Consider the following 20,476-nt stretch of genomic DNA (forward strand, 5'->3'; position numbering starts at 1 on the left):
ATTGTCACATGTAGCGAGGCACAGTGAAAAGCTTTGTCTTGCGAGCAATGGAGGCAGATCACAGAGTTAAGTAGCATAGATAAGTAAATTATAGGTAAACAGCGACAAAAACAAAAACACAGGTACAGGCTAATGTTCAGAGTTTGTGAGTCCATTCAGTATTCTAACAACAGTCGGGTAGAAACTGTTTCAAAACCGGCTGGTGCACGTGTTCAGGCTTCTATACCTTCTCCCTGGTGATAGAGGTTATAGAAAAGCATTGTCAGGGTGGGGTGGATCTTTGAGAATGCTGACAGCCTTTCCTTGACAGTGGGCCTGGTAGGTGGATTCTAGAGATGGGAGGTTGGCCTTTGTGATTGTCCGGGCTGAGTTCACCACTCTCTGTAACCATCTCCGATCTTGAAGGGTACAGTTTCCTAACCAGGTAATGATATATCCAGACAGAATGCTCTCGATGGGGCACCTATAAAAGCTAAGATTAGAGTGGTGCTGGAAAAGCATGATGAAGGGCTTTTGCTCGAAACGTTGATTTTCCTGCTCCTCGGATGCTGCCTGATGCTATGCCTTTCCAGCACCACTCTAACCTTGACTCTGATCTCCAGCATCTGCAGTTATCACTTTTGCCAGCTATAAAAGGGTATTCGCCATCATGCCAAATTTTCTCAGCTGACTGAGGAAGAAGAGACGTTGTTGGGCCTTTGTAACCAGTATGTCCACATGAAGAATCCAAGAAAGCTTGTTGTGGATGAGCACTCCCAGGAGCTTGACACTCTCTACTCGTTCCATCTCTGTGCTGTTAATGTATAGGAGGGCATGAGTAACATCCCACCAAAAGTCAATAATGAGTTCCTTGGTTTTGCTGGCACTGAGAGCTAGGTTGTTCTCAGTGCACCATTTTTCCAGGTCTTCCACCTCCCATCTGTAGTCTGTTTCGTCATCATCTGAGATTTAACCGACTATGATGGTATCATCAGCGAACTTGTAAATGGCATTAGTTTGGTATTTGGTGACGCAGTCATGGGTATACAGTAGGGAGCTGAGTACGCACCCCGGGGGTGTCCAGTGTTGAGTATTAGTGAGGATGAAATATTGTCCCAATCTTCACTGATTGTGGCCTGTGGGTCAGGAAACTGAGGATCCATTTGCAGAGAGTGGGGCTTAGTCTGAGATCACTAAGTTTAGTAATCAATCTTCAGGGGATAATAAGTGTTGAAGGCTGAACTTAGTCAATGAGTAGGATTCTTACGTAGCTGTTCTTGGTGTCAGGATGTTCTAGGGAAGAGTGAAGAGCAAGTGATATGGCATCTGACGTGGATCTGTTGGTCCGTTAGGCAGATTGGAGTGGGTCAAGAGTAGTGGGGAGGCTGGAGTTGATTAATGCCATGACCAGCCTTTCAAAGCACTTCATGACCACCGAAGTTAGGGCCACTGGGCGATAGTCATTGAGACATGCTGCATGAGCCTTCTTAGACACAGGGATGATGTTGGCGCTCCTGAAACAGGCAGGGACAGTGGCCTGCTGCCGGGAGAGGTTGAAGATGTCCGAGAAGACCTCTGCCAGTTGATCTGCTTGTGCTCTGAGTGCACGGCCTGGTACTCCATCTGGTCCCATTGCTTTCCTTGGATTCACACAAAGGAAAACTAATCTGACCTCTGATGCAGTGCCTGTTGGGATAGGTTCATCAGGACTGATATGGTAGAGTCACGGGTTTGGAAGGTGCTGTCAAAGGGGCCTGGATGAATTTTTCCGTTGCATCTTGTAGATGGTACACAGTTGCCTCTGAGTGAAAACAGTGAAGGGATTGAACGTTGATGGTGGTGGATGAGGTGCCATTCCAATGAGTTGTCTTGTCTTGAATAATGTTAGGCTCTTTAAGTGTTGTTGGAGCAGCATATATCCAGGCAACTGAAGAGTATTCAATCACAGCCCTGTGCCTTCAAGATTGTGGCCAGGCTTTGGGGAGGCAGGAGGTGAGTTCTACTTGTTATAGAATTTGTGGCCTCTGACCTATACTAGTAGCTTCACTATTTGTATAGCTGGTGCAATTCTGTTTCTGGTTGATGGTAACATCCAGGATGTTGACAGTGGGAAGATTGAGTGATGGTATGTTGTTGAATGTCAATAGGCGATGATTAGGTTCTTGCTTGTTGGAGGTAATCATTGCTGGCACTTAAGTAGCCTGGCTGTTACTTACCATGAACAGCTATGCCTGCCTCTTCATAGGATATGTGGAACAGTCCATCTTCCGCAGCTACACTGGAACCACCCCCCACCTTTTCCTCCACTACATTGATGACTGTATCGGCGCTGCCTCGTGCTCCCACGAGGAGGTTGAACAGTTCATCCACTTTACCAACACCTGCCACCCCGACCTCAAATTCACCTGGACCGTCTCAGACTCCTCCCTCCCCTTCCTAGACCTTTCCATTTCTATCTCGGGCGACCAAATCAACACGGACATTTACTATAAACCGACCGACTCCCACAGCTACCTAGATTACACCTCCTCCCACCCTGCCTCCTGTAAAAACGCCATCCCATATTCCCAACTCCTTCGTCTCCGCCACATCTGCTCCCAGGAGGACCAATTCCAATACCGTACAACCCAGATGGCCTCCTTCTACAAAGACCGCAATTTCCCCCCAGACGTGGTCGACGATGCCCTCCACCACATCTCCTCCACTTCCCGCTCCTCCGTCCTTGAGCCCCTCCCCTCCAACCACCACCAGGACAGAACCCCACTGGTCCTCACCTACCACCCCACCAACCTCCATGTACAGTGTATCATCCGCCGTCATTTCCGCCACCTCCAAACGGACACCACCACCAGAGATATATTTCCCTCCCCTCCCCTATCAGCGTTCCGAAAAGACCACTCCCTCCGTGACTCCCTCGTCAGGGCCACACCCCCCAACAAACCAACCTCCACTCCCGGCACCTTCCCCTGCAACCGCAAGAAATGCAAACTTGCGCCCACACCTCCCCCCTAACCTCCCTCCAAGGCCCCAAGGGACACTTCCATATCTGCCACAAATTCACCTGCACCTCCACACACATCATTTATTGCATCCGCTGCACCCGATGTGGTCTCCTCTATATTGGGGAGACAGGCCGCCTACTTGCAGAACGTTTCAGAGAACACCTCTGGGACACCTGGACCAACCAACCCAACCACCCCGTGGCTCAACACTTCAACTCCCCCTCCCACTCCACCAAGGGCATGCAGGTCCTTGGACTCCTCCATCGCCAGACCATAGCAACACGACGGTTGGACGAAGAGCGCCTCATCTTCCGCCTAGGAACCCTCCAACCACAAGGGATGAACTCAGATTTCTCCAGTTTCCTCATTTCCCCTCCCCCCCATCTTGTCTCAGTCAAATCCCTCGAACTCAGCACCACCTTCCTAACCTGCAATCTTCTTCCTGACCTCTACGCCCCCACCCCCACTCCAGCCTATCACCCTCACCTTGACCTCCTCCCACCTATCGCATTTCCAACACCCCTCCCCCAAGTACCGCCTCCCTACCTTTTATCTTAGCCTGCTGGACACACTTTCCTCATTCCTGAAGAAGGGCTCATGCACAAAATGTCGATTCTCCTGCTCCTTGGATGCTGCCTGACCTGCTGCGCTTTTCCAGTAAAACATTTTCCGCATTTACCATGAATTAGCCCAAGTTACTCCTGCCAGAAAATTTGGTGTCATGGTATGCCATGCTCAGATGAGTCACCATCAAATGTGTAGCTCATCAATCATCATCCTGTGTCATCCATCCACCAACCATGCCATAGGCAGCACTCTATATGCCACCTTCCACACTGTCCTCTGAAAAACATATCTGTAGCTATACAGTCTGAGCAAATAGCTAAAACATTGATGTTTCTGTTCTGCATTTCAATTTTTGAAAGCTGTTTCAGTTTTTGCAATTTCAAGGCCCTCTTATGATCTATGTGCAAAAATTTTGATGTACATCTTCGATTTCATGTTTCAAAGACCTGTAGGTCTCTACTTATTGTCCCGAGTTCTGAGGCACATAGGAAGTGGATAGAATATAAAGCCTTATTAGCATCTTATTTTCTCAGGTAGACATAAAAGATTTCATGGAACAATTTCAAAGATGAGCCAGTTGGCTGCATCTCACGAATACAATCTCTAACATTGTTGTCTCATTGCTGTTTGCACATGCTACCTCTGCAAAAATTGGTTATAGGATCATAAAGTCATACAGCATGAAAACAGACTCTTCAGTCTAACCAGTCTACACTGACCATTTTCCCAAATTAAACTAGTCCCACCTGCCTGCGCTTGGCCCACATCCCTCCAAACCTTTCCTTTTCATGTACTTATCCAAAATGTCTTTTACATGTTGCAACTGTACCCACATCTATCACTTTCTTTGGCAGTTCATTCCACACACTAATCACTCTCTTTGTAAAATTGCTGCCCCTCATGATCTTTCTAAATCTTTCTCCTCTCACCTTAAAAATATGATTCTGAGATTTGAACTCCTCCACCCGAGAGAAAAGACCCTTGTCACTCATCTTGTCAATTCCCCTCCTGACTTTATAAACCTCTATAAAGTCACCCCTCAATCGCCAATGGTCCAGTGAAAAAAGTCCCAGCCTTTCGAGTCTAATTTTATACCTCAACCCTCTATTCCAGACAACATCCTGGTAAATCTTTTCTGAACCCTCTCCAGATTAATAAAACAGGATGACCAGAACTGTACACAGTACTCCAGAAGAGACCTTATCAGAATCCTGTACAATGTGAAGATGACGCCCCAACTCCTATAGTCAAGGGTCTGAGCAATATAGGCAAGCATGCTCGATGCCTTCTTAACCACCCTGTCTACCTGTAATACAAATTTAAAAGAATTATGTACCTGAACCTCGAGGTCTCTCTGTTCTGCAATACTACCAAGGCCCTACCAGCAATTGTATAAGCCACATCCTCAATTGTTTTAGAAAAATGCAATACCTCACATTTATCCAAATTAAGCTCTATCTGCCACTCCTCAGGCCATATTGTCATTATTCCAACATCACCATAGTAACTGCATTTCAAAACGTATGGTTGTAACAACTGTACACTTTAAAATAATACCAACAGCTCTAAGGCACTTTGTGACTTCCCAAAGTTGCTGAAAAGCACCCTATGAAAGCAATTGCTTTTCTTTCACAGGTAGGTTTTGGTAAAACTGGTTCATTTGATTTCATGCTTCTGAAGTGCCAATTCGAATGACCTTCTTATATATGTGCCACATTTAGCTCAGTGGTGTCAGTCTTGACTCTGAGCCAGGAGCTTATGAGTTGATGTTTCACTTGAGGACTTGAGCAGTAGTACAGAAGGAATTCCAAATTGTTGAAGATGGTGCCTTTTAGTTAAAACTTTCCAGCAGGATATGTTTGCTGCTCTGGATCCACTGTATTAAGGAAAACATTGGATTTCTACCGGTGTTCTGGATAACATTTATCCCTCTACTGTCATTGCCGAAGTAGAATTACAGGTCGTCGCTATTTTTGAACATTGAAGTACAAAAATTGGCTGCTGAGTTTGCTAAAATAACAACACCAACTCCTGTACACTTTATAGGAATATCATTGGTTGCAGTGTGTATACCTGAAAGGTGATACCGAAGTGCAAGTTCTTTTCTATTTCTGTCTGGATTAATGATGTCCTCAACCACATTCCCAGCAAACTGAATCAGCTGATGAGACTCGTTGTACAAACAAATGCTTTGTAATGTCTGCCTGTCTTGAGGTTGTTGTTCATCACTTAGAATCTGATCCCTCTTGTTTTGATCCTCATTATCTGATTCACTTCTTCTTGTTAAGTATTCAATTTAATATTAATTGTTAATTATCAAGTAGTCTACATAACTGTATAACTTAATGATGTAGCACAAACATTTCTCAATATTCTTTTCCTTCAGTAGAGGTGAAGCCAAGTAAGTGAGAGCTAATCTAGAGCTTAAACTCTGGCGCATTCCGGTTGTCCTGGATGACCTATTTTTGTATTAACTTCGACATTCAGTGCAATCTCTCCAGTCCTAATAACCATTGATTCAAAATCCCAGTGATCCACAAATCTTTTAGATGGGCAAAAGCAGTCCACAGCATCATTTCAGTACAATACTTTGCAAGTCAAAATATAGAAGATAGGAGTATTTGGATAACTTTCATTCCTAGGAGAAAGTGAGGACTGCAAATGCTGGAGATCAGAGTCAAAACCTGTGGTGCTGGAAAAGCACAGCCAGTCAAGCAGCATCCGAGGAGCAGGAAAATCAATGTTTTGAGCATAAACCCTTCTTCACATTCCTAATGAAGGGCTTATGCTCGAAATGTTAACTCTCCTGTTCCTCAGATGCTGCCTGACCAGCTGTGCTTTTCCAGCACCACACCTTTTGACTCTGACTTTCATTCCTGCTTTATAATAGCTTCGTCCTGTTGCATGCCCCAGGTTTCTATTTACAGAACATGTAATGCCGGCGCCAAGATGGCCAACAAAGATAGCTGCCAGCCACCAGCACAGATGGCAGTGATGACACCTCACTACCATAACAGAGACACTAGAGGACTGGAAGGTCCCAGAGGACTGGAAAATGGCTAAAGTAAGACCTCTGTTAGGAGGGAGGCAGAAGATAGGAAACTACAGGCTGGTTAGCCTGACCTCTGTCATTGGTATGATTTTAGAGTGGATTATTAAGGATAAGCACTTGAAAGTGCATGGTAAAAGAGGGCTGATGAGCCTGGCTTCCTCAAGGGGAGGTCATGTCTGTTTGAATACGTGAGCAGGTAACAATCAAGTTAGGCAAACGAGAGCCAGTGGGTGTGATCTATTTGGATTTCCAGAAGGCCTTTGGCAAGGTGCCGCACAGGAGGCTGCTAAAGAAGCTAAGAGCCCACAGTGTAAGGAGCAAGGTTTGGGTATGGATAGAGGATTGGCTGACTGGCAGAAGGCAGACATTACAAAGCATTTGTTTGTATAACAGGTCTGATCAGCTGGTTCAGTTTGCCTGGAAAGTGGTTGAGAACATCATTAATCTAGACAGAAATAGGACAGAACTTGCATTTGGATATCACCTTTCAGGTATACATGTTGCAATCAATGATAAAGGGGTCTTTTTTCGGATGGCAGCCAGTGACCAGTGGAGTACTGCAGGGACCACACCAATTCACATCATACATTAACAATATGGATGAAGGAACTAAGTGCATTGTTGCTAAGTTTGCAAAGTTCATACTCTCCCACACCTACCTCACCCCCAAACCTATTGTCTGGATTCTCACCACATCCCCTCCACTGTTAGCCGCATCCCTCTCTACATCCCATATCATTTCAGGCTTTTTCCAATCACACTGGTCACACCACACTGTGTCAGTAATAACCACAAACATATCGCTACACCTGTAGGGTTTTCTGGTTCGCACACTTCCAGTTCAGTATTCTAGCACTGTTTGATAATCCAGAAAATTTCAAACTTCAGGAATCCAGCATTCCAGACTGGAAGGTTATGCTGTATTTCGATGTAAAACCTAACTGCACTGTTATGTTTCTGTTTCAGATCTCCAACAGCCACAGTTCTTTGTTTTATGGTACCATTGGCCAGGACATGGGGGAGAATTCTTCAAAGTGTGTTGTGGGATCCTTTACTGTCATAGAGTCGTAAACAGACCCTTCACTCCAACATGTCCATGTCTACGATGACCAAATCCCATTTGCCAACACTTGGCCCATATCCTGCTAAACCCTTTCTATTCATATACCCATCCAGATGCCTTTTAAATGTTGTAACTGTACCAGCCTCCACCATTTCCTCTGGCAGCTCATTCCATACACGCACCACCCTCTGTGTGTAAAAGTTGTCCCATTAGGTCCCTTTTACATCTTTCCCCTCTCACCTTAAACTAATGCACTCCAGTCTTGGACTCTCTTGCCCTGGAAAAAAAGACCTTGGCTATTCACCCTATCCATGCCCCACATAATTTCATAAACCTCTGAAAGGTCACTACTCAGCCTCTGACACTCCGGGAAAAAAGTACCAGCCTATTCAGTCTCTCTCTAGATCTCAAATTCTCCAATCCCAGCAACACCTTTGTACATCTTTTCTGAATCCTTTCAAGTTTAATAACATATTTTGTATAGTAGGAAGACCAAAATTCAATGCAGTATTCTAAAAGTGGCCTAACCAATGTCCTGTACAGCCACAACATAACATAACAAGTGCTCTTCACAATGCACTGACCAATAAAACAAGTACGGGGCAGCTTGATGGCTCAGTGGTTAGCACTGCTGCCTCACAGTGCCAGGGACCCAGGTTCGATTCCAGCCTCGGGTGAGTGTCTGTGTAGAGTTTGCACATTCTCCCCGTGTCTGTGAGGGTTTCCTCCGGGTGCTCCAGTTTCCTCCCACAGTCCAAAGATGTGCAGGCCAGGTGAATTGGCTATGCTAAATTGCCCATAGTATTAAATGCATTAGTCAGAGGGAAATGGGTCTGGCTGGGTACTATTTGGAGGGTTGGTGTGGACCTGTTGGTCTAAAAGGCTGTTTCCACATTATAGGGAATCTAATCTAATGTCACATGCCTGTGACTACACTTCCAAGGAACTACAGACCTGCACTCCTAGGTCTCTGTTTGGCAACACTCCTCAAGGCTATACCATTAACTCTTTAAGTCCTGCCCTGGTTTGCCTTACCATAATACAATACCTCACATTTATCTGGATTAAACTCCATCTGCCACTCCTTGGCCCATTGGCCCATCTGATCAAGGTCCCATTGTACTCTGAGGTAACCTTCTTCACTGTCCACTACACCTCCAATTTTGGTGTCACCTGCAAACTTACTAACCATATCTCCTATATTCACATCCGAACATTGTGATAAGATTAACATCTCATCTGAACAATGGCACTCCCTCAGTAATACACCAGCATGGGTTTCTACACTCTTGTCTATGCACTGGGATACAAGCCACTACTGTCTGATTTAGACGTGAGAGTATTTCGTGCTAATCTCAAACAGTCAAACAGATTCCCTCCTCGCTGTACATCTGTTCGTAATATGAGAATCCATTTGATTATATCCCTCGTCACAGACTGCGATATTTCAATCCTTCCCTCCGGCAGAACCCACTCAATAACAGCAACATTACTGCTTCAATCTTATACTATTTACCTGAAGGACAGTAGGCCCCACAGTCCCATATTAATCAAATTAAAAATTATGGGCATTTCTGCTCACCCTTTCAAAAAGGATTGCTTTCCTGTTTAATTAGGTGGTCGTATCTCATGCAGTAAAGCACCTAATGGTGCTGCTACAGCCCCCAAGGCCCTGTACCATGTCCTTCTGTCTTAATTGTGTGTTTTAATGATGTTGATGAATGTGCTATAATGTTCTCAGGGATAAAGCATGTCTTGTATGGCAATGACAGTCCTTGAACAAGACACAATCCTCTGCCCTTCACTCTGATGTTGTTTTGTCACATTTGTCTTTGTTGCTTTTCAGACCCAAGACTGAAAATTTAGTACCTTTTCAAAAATTAAATTCACAGGACAATACCCAGAGGTCAGTTAAGTATCAACCACCTTGTTGTGGGTCTGGAGTCACTTGGAGGCCAGACCAGGTAAGGATGGCAGATTCCTTCCTTAAAGTGAACCAGATGGGTTTTTCCTCTGACAATGGATTCATGTTAAAAATCACACAACACCAGGTTATAGTCTAACAGGTTTATTTGGAAACATTAGCTCTCACAGTACTCCGAAAGCTAGTGCTTCCAAATAGACCTATTGGCATTGTGTGATTTTTAACTTTGTCCAACCCTGGCTCCTCCACATTCAGGGGCATCATCAGGCTCTTATTTCCTGATTTTTACACAAATTCAAATTTCACCATCTCCCATGGCAGTGATTCGAACCCAGGTCCCCAGCACGTGAGCTGAGTCTCTGAATTAACAGTCCAATGATAATACCACTCGGCCATTGCACTCACATCCTATAAAATAGTTAGGGAAAGATCTTTTACTGCACTACAAAAGATCAATTTATTGTGTAAGGCCCTTGAATGTATTCAGTGACAGATCAGAAGCTATACAAATCCAAAAATCCTTTTCAAGCTAGCAGTGGCAAGACTTGTAACTTAGGCTAAATATATTGCAGGAACATTTGTGGAATGTGGTTTTTTGATAAAGCACTTGGGTCGCTGATACCACGGGATCTAATCTGTTTATTTCACTGCGTGGAATTCCAAACTGCACAAGCAACAGAGCAATTAAATCAGTGGTTGCCGTCAGAATTTTTCCCAGTGTCTGAGGAAGATGGTAAAAGGCTGGTGATCAGTAAACAGAGCGCTTGACCTTTGTGGGTGAACTGAGTCACCCAATTCACAGGCAGTGACAGCGGATGGTGTTTATATGGCCATCAGAGAGTTGCTGTCTCTAAAGGGGCTAGTGAAAGTGAGCTCTTTAAATGTGAGGTAGTACCTTGGAAGCAGTGCCACAGCCAGTGCCTTGACTGGGGCTGCTGCACCGCTGTGGGATTCATGTAGTAAGTCTCTGGGAAACACTGATTGGGAGGCAGGACTTGCTTTGTGTCTGGGAGGGGCTATAGGGTGTGTAGAGAGGGGGTTTGGGAGATGAGACAAGGGGTTTGAGGGGTGAGAGCAGGGATTGGGAGGTGAGGGGGGCTGTGAGATGAGGGGAGATTGTCAGGTGAGAAGGGTGGCTGGAAGATATGAGGGTGGGTTAGGAGATGAGGGCGGGTTTGGGAGGTAAGGGGGATTGGGAGATGGGGGATATTTGGAGGTGAGGGGAGAGCTGATCGGGGGGTTGGAAGGTCAAGGGTGTTGGAAGATGTGAGGGGGCAGTTGGTAGGTGAGCAGGGGTTGGGAGGTGAGATGGGGTTTGGGAGGTGAGAGGGGGTTTGGGAGATGGGGGCGTTTGGAGGTAAGGGGTGTTGAGAGGTGAGTGGGGGGGGTTGGGAGGTGAGCGGGGGTTTGAGAGGTGAGAGGGGATTTGGGAGATGAGGGTGTGTTGGGGGTGGGAGGAGTTTGGGAGATGAGAGGAAGTTGGGAAGTGGAGGGAGTTTGGGAGGTGAGGGGGTTTGAGAGATAGGGGTTTGAGAGATGGGGGAGAGTTTGAGAGGTGGGAGAGTTGGAAGATGAGGGGGGATTGAGATGTGAGGGAAGGCTTGGGAGGTGAGGGGTTTGAGAGGTGAGGGGTTTGGGAGGTGAGGGGGTTTGGGAGGTGACAGGGTTTTGGAGGTGAGGGGGTGTAGAGAGGAGAGAGGTGTTGGGAGATGAGGTGTTTGAGAGGTGAGGGGGTGTTGAGAGATGACAGGGTTTGGGAGGTGAAGGGGAAATTTACGTGGAAAGTATTGGGTCAAGGGGTAAGATGACATGTCATTCCCATCTGCTGTAAGGCTTGAATTTAAAAGCACTCCAGATTAATGAAAGTCTTCTTCCTCTGTCCCATTTAGGACAATCTCATAGGAACAGAATAGGCCATTCAGCCCCTTGAACCTGTCTCACCACTCAGTTCGATAGTGACTGATTTGCTCAACATTCCCATTTACAAGTCTTTATTATTATTATTATTATTATTATTATTATTATTTCCCAAATGTCCTCATCCAACACAAATCTCAGTCTTGAAAGCCTCAATCATTTCAGGAGCCACAACTTTTTAGTGACAGAATTCCAGATTTGTATTGTCCTTTGTGTGGAAAACTGCATCTTGATTTTTCTCTTTAAAAGCTTAATTCTAATCTCATGATTATGTTTATGTCTCCTCATTGATCTCTTTGATCTCTTAACATTAGGAAGCACTTCTTTGTCTCCATGCTATTGAATCCTTGTAACATTTTAAACATCCATCAAGTCACCTTCCAATCTCAGTTTATGTAATCTAGCCCCTTTGTCTTTGTGGGGAATCTGTGTTGTATTCATTCCAGAACTGATATAGTCTTTCTAAGTATCAATGCCCAACACTGAACACAATAACTCAAGAAGGTCTATTGAAGGCTGTATATAAGCAAACTCCAAATACATTATCTTGTCAAGAATGGATTAACTTCACAAACTAGCTCCTAAAACCAAACTAATCACCATGGGAGTTCTCCCCGATATCTTAGCCAATATTTATCTGTTTACCAACACCCAAAACTAATGACTATCAAATCATTACCCAACTGCTAGTCTGCTGAAACTCGCTGTGTGCAAGTGACCATAAGACCATAAGACTATAAGACATAGGAGTGGAAATTGAGCCATTCAGCCCATTGAGTCTGCTCTGCCATTCAAAAGTGGCTGATAAATTACTCAACCCAATTCTCCCAGTTTCTCCCCATAATCTTTATCCCCTTGATACTCAAGAGCCTAGTTATCACTGTCTTAACCATACTCAATGACCTGGCCTCCACAGCCTTTTGTAGCAGCGAATTCCATAGATTCACCGCTCTCTGGCTGAAGAAGTTTCTCCTTATCTCTGTTCTAAAAAGTCTTCCCTTTACTCTAAGGCTATGCCCTCAGGTCCTAGTCTCTCCTACGAATGAAAGCATCTTCCCAATATCTAGTCTGTCCAGGCCATTCAGTATTCTGTATATTCCAATTAGATCACCCCTCATCCTTCTAAACACCATTTAGTACTCACCCAGAGTCCTCAAAAGTTCCTCATGTGTTAAATTTTTCCTTCCTGGGACATTCTTGTGAACCTCCTCTGTACACGGTCCAAGGCTAATACTTCCTTCCTGAGATAAAGGGACCAGAACTGCGCACAATACTCTAAATGGATTACCATGTTTACATTGTGACCGTGGCCAAATTTGGAAAGTATTTCACTGACTCAAAAGTGATTCTGGGCATCTGCAATTATGCAAAATATAATACCAAAACAATTCATAAATCGACACTCCCTGTTCATCAGCAAGCCACCCCCCGTGGATCACATCTCAAATTGTAGACACATTGAGTTTTTTCCAAATAAAGACTGCATATAGTTAAAAAGCCATTTTCAACCCTGCTGGAGAGTACTAGTGGGATTGAAAGCTCTTGTACATGTCAGTCTGGGTTTGAGCATTAGCATGTTGTGAACATTAAAGTCGAGGAACTAATCTCAAGCCGCCCCTGTGCTGTAGTCAAAGGGATTCTCTTATTCTGCAGTCAGCTAGCTAGTAGCCAGACACAAAAAAAAAGAACAAAAGGACTCTCTCCCACCCTCTATTCTATCACAATCAAAAAGAATCAGAACATCATAATCACCCTTCAAACAAAGGATTGAGCACTCAACTATACAACTCTTAAAGTCAGTGCTATCTGTAACATCCACTGGGTCAGACATAATGTTCAACTATCTGTTCTTTGTGAACAGTTCAGAGATTGATCTGTATATTTGTTTCTTTTCAAAAAAATATATTATTTTGGACTTGGAGTTTATTTCTAAATTGTCTGTATATGTATTGTATTACTCATTCTTCCCATGTTTAGTCATAGGGATGTACAGCAAGGAAATAGACCCTTTGGTCCAACTCGTCAATGCCAACCAGATATTCCACATTAATCTAATCCCATTTGCCAGCATTTGGCCTGTATCCCACTAAACCCTTCCTGTTCATATACCCATCCAGATGCTTTTAGTTGCTGTAATTGTACCAGCCTCCATCACTTCCTCTAGCAGTTCATTCCAAACACAGATCACCCTCTGCATGAAAACGTTGTCCCTTAGGACCCTTTTAAATTTTTCCCCTCCCGCCTTAAACCTATGCCTTCTCATTTTGGACTCCTCTACCCTGAGGCAAAGGTCTTAGCTATTCACCTTATCCATGCCCCTCATGATTTCATAAACCTCTATGAGGTCACCCCTCAGCCTCTGATACACCAGGGAAAACAGCCCCAGCCTATTCAACCTCTCCCTGTAGCTCAAACCCTCCAACCCCGGCAACATCCATGTAAATCTAGCCAAACTGGCTCGTTGTAAGTGCATTTACATTGTGGGCAAAGATAGCCACAAGAAAAAGCATTAGTTTTTGGACCAACCTTGTTCCTCTCAACTAGGAAATGGAAGATTTGGGATGCCCCTCTGGAATTGAAATAAACCAGAGAATCTCACTTAAGATCTGGGCAAAACTTCTGGAGATCAGCCTGATAATCCAAGATGGTCCATCAGCTTTTCTGTAACACTCGTTACTCAAAGCACATAACCTTTTGAAAGTGTAACAAGGGCTTCTACATTAACACCTGCCAAGCTCTTTTACTGGTCCTTACTTGCAAGTGTATCTGTGCAGATGGATCACAAATGCCATTTTTGATAGCGACAACCTATCTTTAATGTAAGAACACACACACACACATATTTCAAACGTTACGAGGCAGACAGGCAGGTATGAGATCAACAGACCATTTTCGAGCTTTACATTAGTTGGTTGAGGGAGAGAATCGTAGAATCCTTACAATTGGAAACAGGCCCTTCAGCCCAACAAGTCCACACCGACCCACTGAAGAGTAACCCACCCAGATCCATTCCTCTACTATCCTCTATTTATCCCTGACTCATGCCCTGAAAACCATAGGCAATTTAGCATGGCCAATTCAGCTAAACTGCACATAGAGTCATAGAGTCATAGAGATGTACAGCATGGAAACAGACCATTCAATCCAACCTGTCCATGCCGACCAGATATCCCAACCCAATTTAGTCCCACCTTCCAGCACCCGGTCCATATCCCTCCAAACCCTTCCTATTCATATACCCATCCAAATGCTTCTTAAATGTTGCAATTGTACCAGCCTCCACCACATCCTCTGGCAACTCATTCCATACACGTACCACTCTCTGCATGAAGAAGTTGCCCCTTAGGTCTCTTTTATATCTTTCCCCTCTCACCCTAAACCTATGCCCTCTAGTTCTGGACTCCTCCACCCCAGGGAAGAGACTTTGTCTATTTACCCTATCCATGCCCCTCATAATTTTGTAAACCTCTATAAGATCACCCCTCAGCCTCCGACGCTCCAGGGAAAACAGCCACAGCCTGTTCAGCCTCTCCCTGTAGCTCAGATCCTCCAACCCTGGCAACATCCTTGTAAATCTTTTCTGAACCCTTTCAAGTTTCACAACATCTTTCCGATAGGAAGGAGATGGGAGGAAACTGGAGCACCCGGAGGAAACCCACGCAAACACAGGGAGAATGTACAAACTCCACGCAGTCGCCCGAGGGTAGAATTGAACCCAGGCCGCTGGTGCTGTGGGGGGTCAGTGCTAACCAATGAGCCACCGTGCCACCCACAATATTGCAAATATTTATTTCCCTTTTTAACCACACAATCGTCAATGTGCATCTGAATTGCAGTTCATCTGGAGAGTGGAACTGCCAGCAGTTCAGTGCTCTCTCTGTACTGCATTGGAGTCACAGCAGCAAAAGCAAATTCATGGTTCACAACCTGATAATCTGTTTACTCAAAGGTGGAAGTGTTACCAACTGAGTCAAGCTGACACACGAGATAAGCATAGAACATAAATCAGATTCTTGAAATGTTCCCGCCTGTGTGGAGACTGCTGTTATGATGGCAACTGACTACAATACTCAAAATCTCAAAATAAAGTCATGATTTGAAGATGCCGGTGTTGGACTGGGGTGTACAAAGTTAAAAAAAATCACGCAACACCAGGTTATAGTCCAACAGGTTTAATTGGAAACACACAAGCTTTTGGAGAGACGCTCCTTCATCAGGGGGTACCACCTAAAGAAAGCTAGTGTGCGTCCAATTAAACCTGTTGGACTATAATCAAAATAAAGTGTAAGTGAAGTGGAGCGCTCCCGTCTCCTGTTGCCCACCTAGGATTCTAAATGTACACTCCCACCTCACTGACAGTCACTGAACCCATGTTGATTCTCAGAGTGAAAGGATGGGGATTGAATCTGCAATGGTTACATCTCGAACCTGTCTCATTCTTAAAGGCGAAAATCGTCCGAGCATTCACTCAGTGATCTCACCTGAAACGGTTACCACCAATTGTGGGGTCAGAGCAGAATTTCCCACCTCACTTTTCTGGGTCTCTGCCTGTCCATGTTCTGGCTGCCCCAGTTCGGTTTCTGGATGGTGGGGGTGATGCGGGGCAGCTAGGAGGCTGCTCATGGTGGATTTCCTTATTAAACCATAAAAGGCTGTTCAGGGATGTGACAAGGTAGATGTGGGGAGGTTGTCTCCCCTTGTGGGAGAGTGTGACAAGGTAGATGTGGGGAGGTTGTCTCCCCTTGTGGGAGAGTGTGACAAGGTAGATGTGGGGAGGTTGTCTCCCCTTGTGGGAGAGTGTGACAAGGTAGATGTGGGGAGGTTGGTTCCCCTTGTGGGAGAGTGTAGGAGCAAGAAAAGTTCTTCTCTCAAATCTGTGGATCTGTGGAATTCTATATTGCAGAGAGCTGTCCCACTTGGGTCATTAAGTGTATTCCAGGTTGAGATGGGCCAAATTTTAATCAGTAAAGGAATCAAGCACTATGGGAAAAGGGCAAGAAAGTGGAGTTGAGGGTTACCAGATCGGCCACGATCCCATTGAATGGCAGAATGGACTCGAAGGGTTGAATGGCCTACTTCCAATCCTCTGTCTTACAATCTTGTGGTAGGTCTGTCAGGAACCATCTGCCCATGATGCCCCAGCCATCAGGAGGGGGGCAGGCTTGATGGAACAGTTTGAGTTGTCTCCATAAGGGAGGCTGGGAAGTGAGGACCAGAGGGAACCTATCGCTATTGTGGGAGGGAAGAGAAGGGGTGAGGGGTGGAGTGTGGGAGATGGGTCGGACCCAGCTGAGGACCCTGTCAATCATGGTGCTGGGGAATCCTCAGTTGAGGAAGAAGATGAACATTTCTAAGGTCTCCCTACAAAAGATGGCATCACCAGAATGGTTATGATAGAGAGAGAGAAACTGGGAGAATGGGTCAGTATGTTTACAGGAACAGGGTTGAGGATGTATAGTCCAGGTAACTGAGTCGATGGATTTATGGTATATATCAGTGGCCAGCCTACTCGCAAAATGAAAATAGAGATGTAAAAGAAGAGGAGGGAGGACCAAGTAAAGGTGAGAGCAGGGTGGAAACTGGAAGCAAAATTGATAAACTTTTCCCAATTCCAGATGTCATCAATGTACTGGAGAAAGAGTTGTGAGGATGGACCTGAGTAGGATTGGAACAAGGAATGTTTCAAGGATCCCACAAAGAGACAGGCATAACTAGGGCCCATGTGGGTACCCACGGTCACCCCTCTGACCTGAAGAAAGTGAGAAGAGTCAAGGGAGAAGTTGTTTAGAGTGAGGATGAGCTAGGCCAGGCCAGGAGGAGGGTTTAGAAGTAAGTCACCTAGCCCTTCGAGGGTGCTTCACCAGTCAATAAGCTGATCTGAGTACATTATATTCCCACCTACCTGTAATGAACAATGGGCAAATGGTTGCACAGTAATTTTCAAAACAGGATTGGAGATATAAAACTGAAAAGGAAAATCTCTGGGAACAGAGTGAGGAAGGGGAAATCATTAGGCTAGCACCAATATAATGGACCAAACAGCATTGCCTGGTGCTGTAGGATGCAGTAACCTGTATATCCAGAGATCAACTTCCTCATGTTGATGTTTTTCCTGGGTGAGGGAGACACTGGGAATGAAGATGAAGGCAATGTAGGGAAGGAAATGGCCTAGTGGCACGAGCTTATACCTATTAATCCAGGAGCTCGAGGGACCTGGGTTCAAATCCTACCACAGCAGATGGTTAAAATTTGATTTCAATAAAGAATCTGGAACTAAGGGTCGCATGTTAACCACAAAATGACTGTTGGGGTAAACACCATTTGGTTCACTTGTGCTATTTAGGGAAGGAAATCTGCTATCCTTACCTGGTCTGGCCTACATGTGACTGCAGACCCACAGCAATGAGGGTTGACTCTTAACTACCCTCTGGGTAAATAGGGATAGGCAATAAATGCTGGCTTAGTCAGAGATGTCCGCATCTATGAGGAAAATAACAATTCTCCAAATCCATCAAAGAGAAATCTAACCCGAATGTTGTTTGGAAAGAGGAAAGGACAATTTTGTGTGCCATGAAATGTTTTTCATGCTCAGTTAGGCTTTGGTCTAAACAGGAGCAGAACTGAAATATTCAGGCACAGCCATGGATAACAGATGGTGCGTGTTCTCTTAAAGCCATGCAGCACCACCAGTGAACTGGAATTAATGCTGTGGGAAGAGCATGAAGGATTACATTATCCTTCCACTAATCCAGATCAAGGGGTTAAAGAGTTCACTCTGCCAGTTCCCAGTCTGTAATAAGCTTAATAGCTTTCCTTGTCATAACCCAGGTCTTCGGAGAGTGCACAGTTCTGTGGAATTCATCAGGAAACAGTGCAATGGGTCATCTCATGAGTAACAAAAGAATCTGCTCGCAATCTCAACCACAGGACATTGCTGGCTTATGTCTGAAACATTGATTCTCCTGCTCCTCAGATGCTGCCTGACCTGCTGTGCTTTTCCTGCACCGCACTCTTGACTCAGTCTTTGAGTATGACTAAGGTTGAGATTGATAGATTTCTGATTATCAGTGGTGTATAGGGTTATAGGGATTTTTCTAATGCACAGTTGCCCTTCAGAAGGGCATTTTGCAGAGGGTGCAGAGAAGGTTTACCAAGACGCTGTCTGATCTGGAGGGTTTTAATTATGAGGAGAGATTGGATTAACTCTGTTTGTTTTCACTGGAAAGACAGAGGCTGAGGGATGACGTGATAGAGGTCTACAAAATTGTAAGAGGCATGCAAAGGATGGATTGTCAGTTTTTTTTTCCCACAGTGGAAAGGTCAACTACAAGAGGGCGCTGGTACAAGAGGGCACTGGTTCAAAGTGAGATGGGAAAAGTTTAGGGGAGAAGTTGAGGAAAATTTTTCACACAGAGGATGGTGTGTGTCTGGAATGCACTGCCATTGGCTGTGGTGGAATCAGACATATTAGCAACATCTAAGGTGCATCTCAATAGACACATGAACAGGAGGCAGACTGAAGGATCGACACAGCTCATGGACAATAACTGGCAGGTCTAAATAGAGATGAGGAATCAATACAGGCTTGGAGGGCTGAAAGGCCTGTTCCTGTGCTGTACTGGAGTGTGTTGTTGTATTGTTGTAAGGTGCTGGGGAGCTGCCCCTTGAACCACCGCATTCCATTTGGAATTTAGAATCTGTGCTCCCCGAGTCTATATTTGCAGTCTGAGAGTCATCATTGTCAGAAAGTTGGTCATTAGGTCAGAATCATGAAAATCTCTCCCAAAGGCATTATGGGCCTACCGACAGCATGTGGACTGCAGCGGTTCAAGAAGGCTCACAGTGGGCCTACATATTAGAACCCTTCAGAATATCCTTTGATCCCTTTGAGTATGTTAGGTGCAACTTCCAGAGATTCACGTTTCACCATGAGAGAGGCACAACAATGTTCTAATAGAAGTTAAAAATCACACAACACCAAGTTATAGCCCATCAGGATAAAGGAGCGTCGCTCCGAAAGCTTGTGCTTCCAATTAAACCTGTTGGACTATAACCTGGTGTTGTGTGATTTTTAACTTTGTACATCCCAGTCCAAAACCGGCATCTCCAAATCATGACTAATAGAAGTCAATCACCTTTTACATTTCGATTACATGTTCTACATTTGCACTTTTCAAACATAACCTTCCTCCACCTGTAACAGTCATCAAAACGGTCACAAAAGCTGAAATGCAACCCAACAAATGTTACTATTTTTAATGCTTGCCTTCATTCACCTTTCTTTCTAAAGTATGTGCTCCCATTCACAATATCCCACGAGTTGGAAGGAAGCATTCGCCAGACCATTGACAGGATGCCCTCCAGGCAGTGAACCCCTCACTCACCTATCCCCCGACCTATCAGTGAGAGGGTAAGGAACCAGGGTGGAGTGGGACTGGAGGCCTTGATCTCTCCCCTCTCTCTCCACCTCCCTCTCAAGCTTGGTAATTCCATAGGACAGTGATTTGAAATTCCTTTTGTTTCCCTTACCCCAGTCCTACCTCCAAGGCCATTGCATTGTCTCTCACACAACTCCTGACAGAGGAGAATTGAAGACTTCTCCATGCGAGTGTTCTGCAGCAGACACAAGAGCCGCAGTGAGAGCACAGTTCTTCAGTGAGCAACAGCGTCCCTTCCACAGACTAAAAATAACCACCCCCTACCCTACTCAGTCAGGCTCTGAGTAACAATTCCCAATCAGAAGAAAGAGGTAAAATATGGCTAATTCCCTTTTAAAATAAAATCCCTTTTGTATCACAACCCAACGACTCTACCTTTGAGAAGGCTTGCTCTCCCCGGCTCTGTGAAGTTTTGTTGCTGGGACTCCTGAACTTTCTTTCCAAACAGCCACTAAAGAATCCTACCAGGCAGGCAGACGACAGAGAGCAGAAGAAATGTGATAAGGACCAACAGTTCCCTACCCCCGCTGTGGA

General features: G+C 45.0%; 1 protein-coding gene across 6 annotated transcripts in view; it reads right to left on the reverse strand.

The window, feature by feature from the left end:
- The window catches only part of LOC140488098 (unconventional myosin-XVIIIb-like), a 483,418-nt gene extending 462,942 nt beyond the window's left edge, over positions 1-20,476 (reverse strand). For 2 of the 6 annotated variants that reach the window (XM_072587850.1, XM_072587849.1), the window contains exon 1: positions 20,045-20,109. In XM_072587850.1, coding sequence (XP_072443951.1) covers positions 20,045-20,056 — 12 coding nt within the window. In that variant the 5' untranslated portion in view covers positions 20,057-20,109. Of the gene's footprint in view, positions 1-20,033; positions 20,110-20,317 lie in introns of those variants that run through there. The other 4 variants (XM_072587853.1, XM_072587851.1, XM_072587852.1 and 1 more) reach the window with 4 other exon arrangements.

Source organism: Chiloscyllium punctatum, chromosome 17, assembly GCF_047496795.1.
Source record: "Chiloscyllium punctatum isolate Juve2018m chromosome 17, sChiPun1.3, whole genome shotgun sequence".
Classification (NCBI taxonomy): Eukaryota; Metazoa; Chordata; class Chondrichthyes; order Orectolobiformes; family Hemiscylliidae; genus Chiloscyllium; species Chiloscyllium punctatum.